Here is a 12,010-nt window from a genome sequence, read left to right on the forward strand (position 1 = left end):
AGAGGAAAAGAATTTCCCATTTTTATCTTTGTATCATTTTAATGATGAAAGCACCTGATTTTTAGTCAGACTAAGATATTCACCTCGCTCACTTGTTAATTTTTTTAGCTCTATATGATCCTTTATGTGGTTTGTGATGTAAATATAACTTGAGATTCAAAATAATGGAATGTAGTTTTTCCTTTTATTTTTCTAGATAGTATTGATTGATTTGTTTTTAAATTTATGTATTAAGGTTTTAGATTTTGTAGTGAAACATATCCAAGACTGAGAAACGCAGCACAGGGCATAGGAAGGAACCAAGCAAGTATAGAGGTTCAGGAGAGGTTTAGAGCTTTGTAGGGTGGATGGCACTACAGGGTTACTCCTTTCCCACAGGCAACAGGGCTGGGCTGTTACATCCCCGCGTCTGTTAGACAATGGCTACAGGCCACCACCAGGATATCATATTTAATCAGCAGCACTTTTATTTCTTAGTGGCCGTAAAACAATGGTGTATCTTATAACTTTTGACATCTTAAATTTGACACAAATATGGTATATGAATTTGAAACAATACATTTCTCTCTAGTTACTGTTTTGGTGGCATTCTACAATTTTTATGGAGTATTTTCATTATCAATTATAAATATTTTCATATTTCTGTTCTAACTTATTCAAACAATGTTTAGAAGTGTTTATCACACTTTCCAGACATAAAAGGATTTTAAAAAATTGTCTCCTTATGGCTTGTAATTTTATTGCATTGAGATCAGAGAGCCGAGCAGAATCTCTGGTTTATGTTGAAACTTGTTTTGTGGTCTTTTTATACAGGTTCCATTTCTTTACTTGAAAAGATTATATATTCTTGGCTGAGTGCAGGAGCTCACACCTGTAATCCCAGCACTTTGGGAGGCCACGGTAGGTGAATCACTTGAACCAGCCTGGGCTACATGGGGAAACCCCAGTTATACTAATAATACAAAAATTAGCTGAGCATAGTGGCACGTGCCTGTAATCCTGGCTACTCGGCACAAGAATTGCTTGAACCCGGCAGGTGGAATTTGCAGTGGGCCGAGATTGTGCCACTGCACTCCAGCCTTGGCGACAGAGTGAGACTCTTCCTCAATAAACAAACAAACAAACAAATATATATTCTTTAATTATTGAATTAAATCCCATATATTATTAAATTGAGCTTTATATGTTCAAATCTTTTTGATTTTTAGTAATTTTTTGTTTGCTGAATCTACCAGTTTCTAAGAGATGTTAAAAAATCTTCAACAATTGTGGATTTGTTCATTTCCTATTGCAAGACTGTCAATTTTTCATTTTTATATTTTGAGGTTATGTTGATGGATACATGCTTAGAATTATCACAACTTCCTTGTGATTGTTCCTTTGAACATTGCATGGTGATTCTCTTTTTCTCCCTATTATTGACTTTACCTTGAAGTCTATTTTGTCTGAAGTTAATATGAGCATTCTTTTAATTAGTGTTGCCTGGGATATCATTTCCATCCAGTTAACCTCAGTTTTTGTGCGTCATATTTTAAGTATGTTTCTTACAAACAGCAGGTATTCAAGTATGGTATTTTTCTTTCAGTCTAAGAGCACCTGTTCTTTAACTTTTTTTTTTTTTTTTGACCTCATTCAAGACAATTTCTTCTGATTTTTCTGGTAATTTGTTAATGTTCTCTTCTACTGTATCTGATCTTCTTAAGCTATCCTTTGATTTTTAATGTGAATGAATATGCTTTTTTTTTTTTTTTTTTTTTTTTTTTAGAGACATGGTCTCACTCTGTTGCCTAGGACAGAGTGCAGTGGTGTGATCATAGCCCACTGTAATCTCAAACTCCTGGGCTGAAGAGATCCTCCCACCGCAGCCTTCCAAGGAGCTGGGACTACTGGTGTGTGTCACTATGCTTGGCTAATTTCCTTTTTTCATAGAGACAGACTCTCACTATATTGCCCAGGGTGTTCTCTAATCCTTGGACTTAAGTGATCCTCCCACATCGGCCTCCCAGACTGTTAGGGTTACAGGCGTTTCATTTTTCTTAACTCTAGTGTGTTATTTTACATGGCTGCTTATTCCTTTGTCAGGATGCCTTGTTTTTATGCTTTCTTAACCATTTTAAAATACATTTATTCTGTAGACTTTTTCAGGTTGTCCTACTCTATCAAGTCTTGAGGTGCTGGCCGGGCACGGTGGCTCACACCTGTAATCCCAGCACTTTGGGAGGCTGAGGTGGGCAGATCACCTGAGGTCAGGAGTTTGAGACCAGCCTGGCCAGCCTGGTGAGATCCCATCTCTACTAAAAATATAAAAATTAGCTGGGCATAGTGGTGCGCACCGGTAATCTCAGCTACTCAGGAGGCTAAAGTAGGACAATCGCTTGAACCCGGGAGACGGAGACTGCAGTGAGCCGAGATTGCACCACTGCACTTCAGCCTGGGTGACAGAGTGAGACTCTATCTCCATCCCCCCAAAAATACTTGGGGTGCTGTGCCTCTTATTGTGTGTGTGCAGTCAGTGTGCATGTACGCTGACTCACTGAGTGGATTTTTTTCATTTGTGTATTTTCTAAAATTTTCTTGTGAGTTTCTCCCTAGTAAGGCTTCATTTGCAGGAACTGTGAGATTGTTTCTCCAGAGTGAGTTTGTGTTGCTTCTGTCAGGTTTCCAGAGTCATTATTTTATCAACTGAAGAAAAATTTTGTATTGGTTTAGAAGTTTTCACTGAAAAAATCAGGTGGCATAAATTCAAATCCAAATCTGTATGAGGCTCAGGGCTGTGGTGAAGGTTTCACCAGGGAGAGGTTTTTCCCTGTGAGAACTTCAATAGAGAACAAGTTTCCTTGATATTTGCCTACTATGGCGGGTGGTGATTGGTTTGTTGGTTGGTTTTCCCTAATCTTCTCTTTTGCTGTCTGAACATCTTCATGAAACTCCTAGCTTTCTTCATAGCTCTTCGTTCCAATTCCCTTCTCAAAAGTCCTAATGTCCTTTTTCCTTCCCCAATCTGGGACTTAAAATAAAAGGCTTAGCCTTTACCAACTCTGACTACAACTCCCCAAAACATCAACTACATACTTGCTATGGCATACTTTAGGCATCATTTTTAGGTATTTGTAGCAAGAGGATTTTCCTTTTGGATCAACCCACCATTTTGCTAGAATGAGAGATCTTTAGAAGTCTTCTTTTAAAATCAATTCACATACATAAAACTGTGGGCTGATTTAAAGAAAAACTTTTAGTAAATACTAGGAAAGGTATTAAATGGTGAGCAGGTTGGGTTCCTTGATAAGCAGACCATAGGAGTCAGGGTTTTTGTTAAGAAGTGACCTTCAGAACCACATCTAAAGAAGAAGTTGGACTGGGCAGAGGGAGAAACTGTGACGCAGGCTCACTTGGCTGCAAGAGAAACACCTGGCTGACCCCACAGGTGGAGCTCTGTGGAGCTAAAATGGCCTGCTAAAGGGTTGTCTCAGGTTAGGGTTAGATGATCCTGCCTGCATACTCCTGTATCAATTGGCCATTGGAAGTGAGCTGCCCCAGGAAGGAGGCATGACCTCAGCTATGCAGTCTCTGTACCTGAAAACAGTCCCTTCAGAGACTGACTGCCAAAGGCTGTCTATGGACTGTACTCCCAGCAATTGGGCAGCTAGTTCCTTGTTGAAGGGTGTCTGAAGAGCAGCACTCCACAGTGTCCATTCCAAATATACCGAAAAATAATCAATAAAATGGAATGCAAATATTAAATTTAGCCTAGCTGGTAATAGGCCCCAGAAGCAGCAGAAAGGAATGCCAAGACTGACTTAAGACAAGGTTCCAAGATACCTCCCTTCAACCTAGAGCACAGTGGTTATTGGGTACGATCATCAAAATTAATGATGATTAATTCTAAGGGGTGCCAGGAAGGACATGACCTGTAGTGTCCCAGTGGCCTGCAGGAATAGGTTCCACTGTTCCTACTGCATGATTGGTTATTCATTTGTCTTGCTAACAGTTTAATACAAATAATTATTCTTTTAGACTTCATTCTAACTCATATGGAAGAATTAGTTGTTGAAGTTATGGTGTTAAAATACCCTGAGGAGGGCCGGGCGCGGTGGCTCAAGCCTGTAATCCCAGCACTTTGGGAGGCCGAGGCGGGCGGATCACAAGGTCAGGAGATCGAGACCACAGTGAAACCCCGTCTCTACTAAAAATACAAAAAATTAGCCGGGCACGGTGGCGGGCGCCTGTAGTCCCAGCTACTCAGGAGGCTGAGGCAGGAGAATGGCGGGAACCCGGGAGGCGGAGCTTGCAGTGAGCCGAGATCGCGCCACTGCACTCCAGCCTGGGCAACAGCGTGAGACTCCGTCTCAAAAAAAAAAAAAAAAAAAAATACCCTGAGGAAAAGTGAACATGCCATTTTAAAAAAGGTAATGGATGGGAAAGCATCGTGTTCATCTATAAAATACTATCCAAATGTACTCTAAAAAAGTTAAGCCTTATTATTTTTATGTAGCACTATATTCTAATATAGCATACAGAGAATGCTAAATTTGGAGTCAGAAGATCTAGTTTACATCCTGGCTCTCTACAAAAAGAATTCAACTCAATGTAATTCAGCAAATATTTCTTCATTCCAACTATGCGACAGATACAGTGCCAGGCACAGATCTTGCCTTTAAGCTATGGGGGTATAAATGCTATTTGTTATATGTGAGAAATTCTGGGTAAAGAGATAAGTGGCAAAATTCCAAGAATGGGTAAATAGTTTTCTCTATTTTTTTTTTTTTTTTGAGACGGAGTCTCGCTCTGCCGCCCAGGCTGGAGTGCAGTGGCCGGATCTCGGCTCACTGCAAACTCCGCCTCCCGAGTTCACGCCATTCTCCTGCCTCAGCCTCCCGAGTAGCTGGGGCTACAGGGGCCCGCCACCTCGCCCGGCTAGTTTTTTGTATTTTTTTTAGTAGAGACGGGTTTTCACCGTGTTAGCCAGTATGGTCTCGATCTCCTGACCTCGTGATCCGCCCGCCTCGGCCTCCCAAAGTGCTGGGATTACAGGCTTGAGCCACCGCGCCCGGCCAGTTTTCTCCATTTTTAAAATGTAGAGAAATTTATTTATATTCTGGAACTATAATGATGTTAATCTCTAATTTTTAGAACAGATTATTATATGTGTTTTGTGAGCATTCCATTAAGAATAATCACTAAGAATTAGAAAGAATGTTTGAGAATAAGTTAAATCCCATTTCTCTTTTGTGAAGGACTGGTAGGTCTGTGGAATAGCATTTATAGAATACCTATATCTCACACATATCCTGTGCACAAAATGTTTAAATGGGAACTAAATAAGAATAGACTTCAATAAGGTTCTGAGACAGTCTGATAATCATGTGCAACCCATATTCTTGTTTCATTCCGCAGTTTATGAAGTTCAAACTCTCCTCCAGGGAAGGTAGCTTTTCCACAGCTTCGTCTACTTTGTCAACTCCTAGTTAAATAAGTACTGTTCCCAAGCTGTGTCTCATGGACCCACAGTGAAACTTAATATCTCCTTGAGTTGTCTCAAAAGGATATTTACTCTTACAAAACATTTATGAGGAATACGAATTTTATCTATGATTTCGTAGCACAGAAAGAGAAGATGAGTTATCCCAGGAACAAAAACAATTTTTAATGATCATCTTAGACATTGCTGACTTAAAAGTATCAGTTGGAATCCCCCAACTTTTAAGTTTCACTAACTTTTCAATTTAGTGCAGCCAATCACCATCTTTCTTGCTCCTCATATCTGCTGTTTCAAAAACAAAATGTCAACATTCCTCTCCCTGGTTCTGCAGGGCAATGTCTTTCCATCCTTGAAGACTTGGCATCAGCTGACACCAGGCTTCTGTGTTGCAGGGAGGTGGGAGAGCAGGAGGGGGTGTTTACCAGCCATGAATGCTTGTTAAGACATGACACCAGGCCCTTGGCACACTGCCATACAAAGGCAATGCACACCGTATAAGACATTCTGATAAATACAATTTTTTCACCCGCATCACATGCAGATTTTTATCTTATCTGTATTTGGTTAGATATTCCTGACCAAACAATTACATTTGCCCACCCACTAATAAGATACCCAGTCACCAATAAAACTCTAAAGATTTATGGTGTATTATTGTGGGCCCTAGGTGCTAAATTTGGCCCATCTTGCTAACTTCTCTAACAAGAACATGTGTAAAAGATTGGAAGTGATATGCTTGTCAAAATTTTGAATGACAGAAAGCTAGGAGAGAATAACTAATGAATTCGTTAATGCAATCAATAGGCTGGAATAATGGTCCAGAATGAAGTTTAATCCACATAAATATAAACTGCCTGTTAATGTAAATTATGCACAGTGAAGTTTAATATACATAAATGTAAAATATTACACTTAAATTCAAAAATGTAGACAAACACATAAGGATTAGGAGACACCTGGTTGTGTTGGTCAATTTCATGTGTCAGTTTGGCTTGGCTATCATCCTTAGTTATTCAAACAGGAATCTGGTTGTTGCTGTGATGCTGTTTTGTAGCTATGATTAAAACCCATCAAAAGGAGATGATTCTAGATAATTTGGGTTGGCCTGAATCCATCAGTTGCAAAGACGTAAGAATGGAGCTGCGGCTTCTCTGAGGAAGAAAAAAATTCCGCCTGTGGAGAGCAGCTTCAGCTCATGCCCAAGAGTTCCAGCCTGTTCTCCCTGATAGCCTGCTCTTTACATATGGGACTTGCCCCGCCAGCCCCACAATCGCATACGCCAATCTCTTACAATAAATTCCTAAGTATAGACATCTCCTCCTGTTTTTTGTTTTGTTTTGTTTTCTGGTTGAACCCTGACTTCTACACTGACTTAGTACTTTTAGGTGAGGACCTGCAACGTTCCTTTTCACTGTAAGAGTCTGAAACTTTATTTTACTAACTATGCTTCCACTGTGTGCCACTAAAAGCTGTTTATCCTTTTAGTTCATGCCATCTAATCTCCCCGGTCTGGAAAGCCAGGTGTGTTGGATATCTTCTAATTGCCTTTGCCTTTTTTTTTTTTTTTAGGGGAACGGAGTCTCTCTCTGTCGCCCAGGCTGGAGTGCAGTGGCGCGATCTCGGCTCACTGCAAGCTCCGCCTCCCTGGTTCGCGCCATTCTCCCGTCTCAGCCTCCCGAGTAGCTGGGACTACAGGCGCCCGCCACCTCGCCCGGCTAGTTTTTTGTATTTTTAGTAGAGACGGGGTTTCGCCGTGTTAGCCAACATGGTATCGATCTCCTGACCTCGTGATCCGCCCACCTCGGCCTTCCAAAATGCTGGGATTATAGACGTAAGCCACCGTGCCCGGCCTTTTTTGGTCTTTTTTTTTTTTTTTTTTTTTTGAGACAGGGTCTCCTTCTGTCGCCCAGGCTAGAGTGCTGTGGCGCAATCTCAGCTCACTGCAGCCTCCGCCTCCTGGCCTCAAGTGATCTTCCTGCCTCAGCCTCCCAAGTATCTGGGATTACAGCCACATGCCACCATGCCCAGCTAATTTTTATATTTTTGGTAGATACAAGGTTTCACCATATTGGCCAGGCTGGTCTCAAACTCCTGAGCTTAGGCAATCCTCCCACCTCAGCTCCCTGAAGTGCTGGGATGACAGGCATAGGCCATGACCCCGGCCTTTTGATTGCCGTTCTAGATCCCACTCCATCTTGTTCTGTGCCATGGGACTCTAACCCATAAGGACCACATCGCATCAATGGACTCCCTTTCCTTTCTGCTTCTGAAGAGATTTGGTTGAAAAGCATCACTAGCAGGAGGTATGAAGGGTAAGCAGGAAATGAGGTGGGACTGTTTCTTCCTTGCCTCCTCAATCTGGGTCTCTGCAGGCTGGCTTTGTCCTTGACTTGAGGCCATAGTTCTGTCACAGAGCCTTCTCCACATACCTCTGGTAGCCACCACTGCCCTGTGGCACTTCAGGGCCATGGGGGTAATGCCAGTCCTGCTACTCGCCCCAGGGGGAACTTTGTGGTTCCCCTATATCCTGTCTACGCCTTTAGAAATAGTCTCTTTATTAAACTCTTCTCAAATGACTCAATTTAAATGTGCCATTTGTTTCCTGCCAAATCCCTAACTTCAGTTAGCTAAGCATGTCAACATTTCGAAGTCATATCTAGAGCCAATTCTTCAAATGGGCAGTGAACCAGTCTTTTGGAGCTAAATGTGAGGAAAAAATACACTTAAATATTAAGATTTAAAAACGTGAAAATCCTTGTCAAAGCCGGACTCTCAGAAACAAGAGACTAACATCAATGAGTTCATCCAGCCCCAAAACTATTCTCTTTCTCCTCCATAACCCATGGTTCATAACCCATGGTTCTCAATTTCTGTCTATTGCTCTTATTAGCAGTGATCACTTTTCTGTATTTACTTGTGTCAGAAGAACACATTTTCTGATGATCAACCTTCCTTATTGTTGTCAGTTCAAATTCTGAATCTAAAATATTGGGTAACAGCCTGGGCAACATAGCAAGCCCTCATCTCTACTAAAAATTTAAAAAATTAGTTGGGCATGGTGGCACGTGCCTGTAGTCCCAGCTACTCAGGAGGCTGAGACAGGAGTCTCTCTCTCTCTCTTTTTTTTTTTTTTTTTTTTTTGACATAGTCTCTGTCTCTGTCACCCAGGCTGGAGTGCAGTGGCGAGATCTCGGCTCACTGCAAGCTCTGCCACCCAGGTTCACGCCATCCTCCTGCCTCAGCCTCCCAAGTAGCTGGGACTACAGGCGCCTGCCACCATGCCAGGCTAATTTTTGTATTTTTAGTAGAGATGGGGTTTCACCGTGGTAGCCAGGATGGTCTCAATCTCCTGACCTCATGATCCGCCTGCCCCAGCCTCCGGAAGTGCTGGGATTACAGGTGTGAGCCACCTCGCGCGGCCCGACAGGAGTATTTCTTGAGCCCAAGGTGTGGAGGTTGCAGCGAGCCAAGATCATGCAGCTGCACTCCAGCCTGGATAACAGAGTGAGACCCTGTCTCAAAAAAATAAAATAAAATAAAATAAAACAAAGGTAGAAGCCTGCAGAATTTAATGCTTTTGTGTGTATAAATATTTATGACTATATCCTAAGACTTCTCAGAAAGCAGCTCTAAAATTTGATTTTATATTGCATGTAGTCATTTTAAATTTACATGTGAAAAGATATTCTACTTACAATGATTCTTATTTCTCAAGATATCTTTATTTTGAATTCCTTTTATTTTACATTGATTCTTCTTTTCTTCTAAGAGATTTTCTCTTTTATTGATTACATTACTTGATGTTCTTTGTTCCAATATGTGTGGTAAATATTGTTTGATTTCATTCGCTGATACCTACAAAGAAAAAGACTGTTGCTCATTTTGTTCATGTGTGAGTTTTTTCAAATGAAACAAAGGAAAGTGAAAAATTCATATATTCATGGCAAAAATACAAGCTTAATGCAATTACTCTAATTCTTGCTTTTTTCAAATCAAATTGACAGATGGCTTACTTCACTTTAGAAATCCATGTTTTATGAATAAAAACCTTTTAAACCTATTATATTGTCATCCGAACTGCAGAACCAAGCATTAAAAGCTAAATGTTACAAATAAAATAGTAGGAGAATTTTAAAAATTTACCTTCCACTGGTAAGTTGTCATGGCAATGTCAATTGTGTTAGCTAAAAAAAATGAAGACGTTAATATTGCCTTACACATTACAACAAATTTATAATGGGTGGAAAGTATAGAAAATCTTCTGATTGACTTTAAAATAACAATATTTCCCAAAATATTAAAACAATATTTCCCAAAGGTCCTTTTCAGAAGTTATATAATTACAATTAATCTTTTTTAAGTAGGGTAATAGGCTTAGGGGATTATTTCTGAGTAGTAGAAAACAATGCAGGAATTAAGGGAGAAAATTAAAGCTTTATGAAAGTAAATATTCATGATTTACCTACGTAATTTTCAGGGTAAATTATATTGAAAGATTAAAATTTTTCCTTTGTCAATTATTACTATCATTATTATTATTTTTGAGACGGAGTCTCACTCTGTCACCCACGCTGGAGTGCAGTGGCGCGATCTCAGCTCACTGCAACCTCCGCCTCCCGGGATCAAGTGATTGTCCTGCCTTAGCCTCCTGAGTAACTGAGACTACAGGCGCGTGCCACCATGCCTGGCTAATTTTTGTATTTTTAGTAGAAACAGGGTTTCACCATGTTGGCCAGGTTGTTCTCAAACTTCTGACCTCTGGTGATCTGCCCTCCTCGGCCCCCCAAAGTGCTGGGAATACAGGCATGAGCCACCGCACCTGGCCTTCTTTGTGAATTACTACTTCTAAGAATCAAGATTTTTTGTTTGATTTTTTTTCCTTTTCTTCAGTGTAGTTTAAACTTTCTTTTCTGGCATGCTTAAATCCTTTGAGGTGGTAGCAAAGACATCAGGGCAATGACCCAGGGGACAGAGCAAGCAGAGACATGAAGCCACGTAAAGGACTTTTTAACAACAACTTTAGGCTAGGCACGGTGGCTCACACCTGTAATCCCAGCATTGTATGAGGCCGAGGTGTCTGGATTGCCTGAGGTCAGGAGTTCGAGACCAGCCTGGCCAACATGAAACCCTGTCGCTACTAAAAAAACAAAATATTAGCCAGGCCTGGTGGTGCGTGCCTGTAATCCCAACTACTCGGGAGGCGAGGCAGGAGAATCGCTTGAACCCTGGAGGCAGAGGTTACAGGGAGCTGAGATCGCACCACTGTACTACAGCCTGGCAACAGAGTGACTCTCAAAAACTAAAATAAAAATAAAAACAGCTTTAATGAGATATAATTCACATATTATAAATTATATATTAACCCATTTAAAGTGTACAATTCAATGGTTGTTTAGAATATTCACAGACTTGTGCAACCATTATCATGGTCAGTTTTAAAACATTTTTATCACCTTTAAGAAAAAAACCACAAATCCTTTAGCTATCTCCTTCCCTTCCCTGTACTCCCATCCTCCCTACCCCAACCCTAAGCAACCACTAATCTATGCTTTATCTTTATAGATTTCTCTATTGTGGGACATTGATATGAATAGAATCATATAGTATGTGATTTTTTTGTGTGACTGGCTTCTTTCACCTAGATTTGTTTTCAAGGTTGATCCATGTTGTAGCATATATCAGCACTTCAATTCTTTCTATGGCTAAATTAAATAATATGCTCCATGCTGTCATTCAGAGACCCAAGCAGATATTAAATAGATACTGTGCCAGCTTCAACATGTGGATTCCAAGGTCTCCTGGAGCATCAGTATCTAGCAGATAGAAAGAGAAAGAGCCTGGAAGATTATGTGGAGAAAAGGTTTCTGTTTTGTTTTGCTTTGTGTCATTTGGCTTGCTTTGCTTTCTTGGTTTGCTTTGCTTTCTTTAATAGGCCAGACCTGGAAGGGGCACATAGTGCTTTTAGCCACTTTCTTTTTTTAAATTTTAATTAAAATTTATTAGATGTTTAGTAAGTACATAATAGCTCAGTAAACATAAGGTTTTTTTGGTTTATTTGTTTGTTTGTTTAAATTTCTGCAGGTTTTGGGGGAACAGGTGGTATCTGGTTACACGAGTTCTTCAGTGGTGATTTGTGAGATTTTGGTGCACACATTACCCAAGTAGTATACACGGAACCCCATTTGTAGCCTTTTATTCCTTACCCTCTTCCCACCCTTTCCCACCAATTCCCCCAAAGTCCATTGTATCATTCTTATGGCTTTGCATCCTCATAGCTTAGCTCCCACTTATGAGTGACAATATCCAATGTTTGGTTTTCCATTCCTGAGTTACTTCGCTTATAATAAAATTATCCAGTCCCATCCAAGTTGCTTTGAATGCTGTTAACTCATTCCTTTTTATGACTGAGTAGTATTCTATATATATATAGAGAGAGAGAAAGAGTAGTATTCCATATATATAACATATATGTATATATGTTATATGTATATACACATATGTATATATGTTGTATGTATATATACATATGTG

The 12,010-nt window shown here is 40.3% G+C and overlaps 1 protein-coding gene across 1 annotated transcript in view; it reads right to left on the reverse strand.

Moving 5' to 3' along the window:
• Nucleotides 1–11,752, reverse strand: part of LOC139358359 (protein sel-1 homolog 2-like) — a 49,930-nt gene extending 38,178 nt beyond the window's left edge. Inside the window, exons 1-3 of the mRNA XM_071078909.1 lie at nt 11,683–11,752; nt 9,623–9,663; nt 9,175–9,334 (exon numbers count right to left, since the gene is read on the reverse strand). Of these exons, the coding sequence (XP_070935010.1) occupies nt 9,175–9,334; nt 9,623–9,663; nt 11,683–11,752 (271 nt within the window). The remainder of the gene's footprint in view (nt 1–9,174; nt 9,335–9,622; nt 9,664–11,682) is intronic.
• Nucleotides 11,753–12,010: the final 258 nt, after the last annotated feature.

The sequence above is a fragment of the Macaca nemestrina genome, chromosome 15, assembly GCF_043159975.1.
Source record: "Macaca nemestrina isolate mMacNem1 chromosome 15, mMacNem.hap1, whole genome shotgun sequence".
Lineage (NCBI taxonomy): Eukaryota > Metazoa > Chordata > Mammalia > Primates > Cercopithecidae > Macaca > Macaca nemestrina.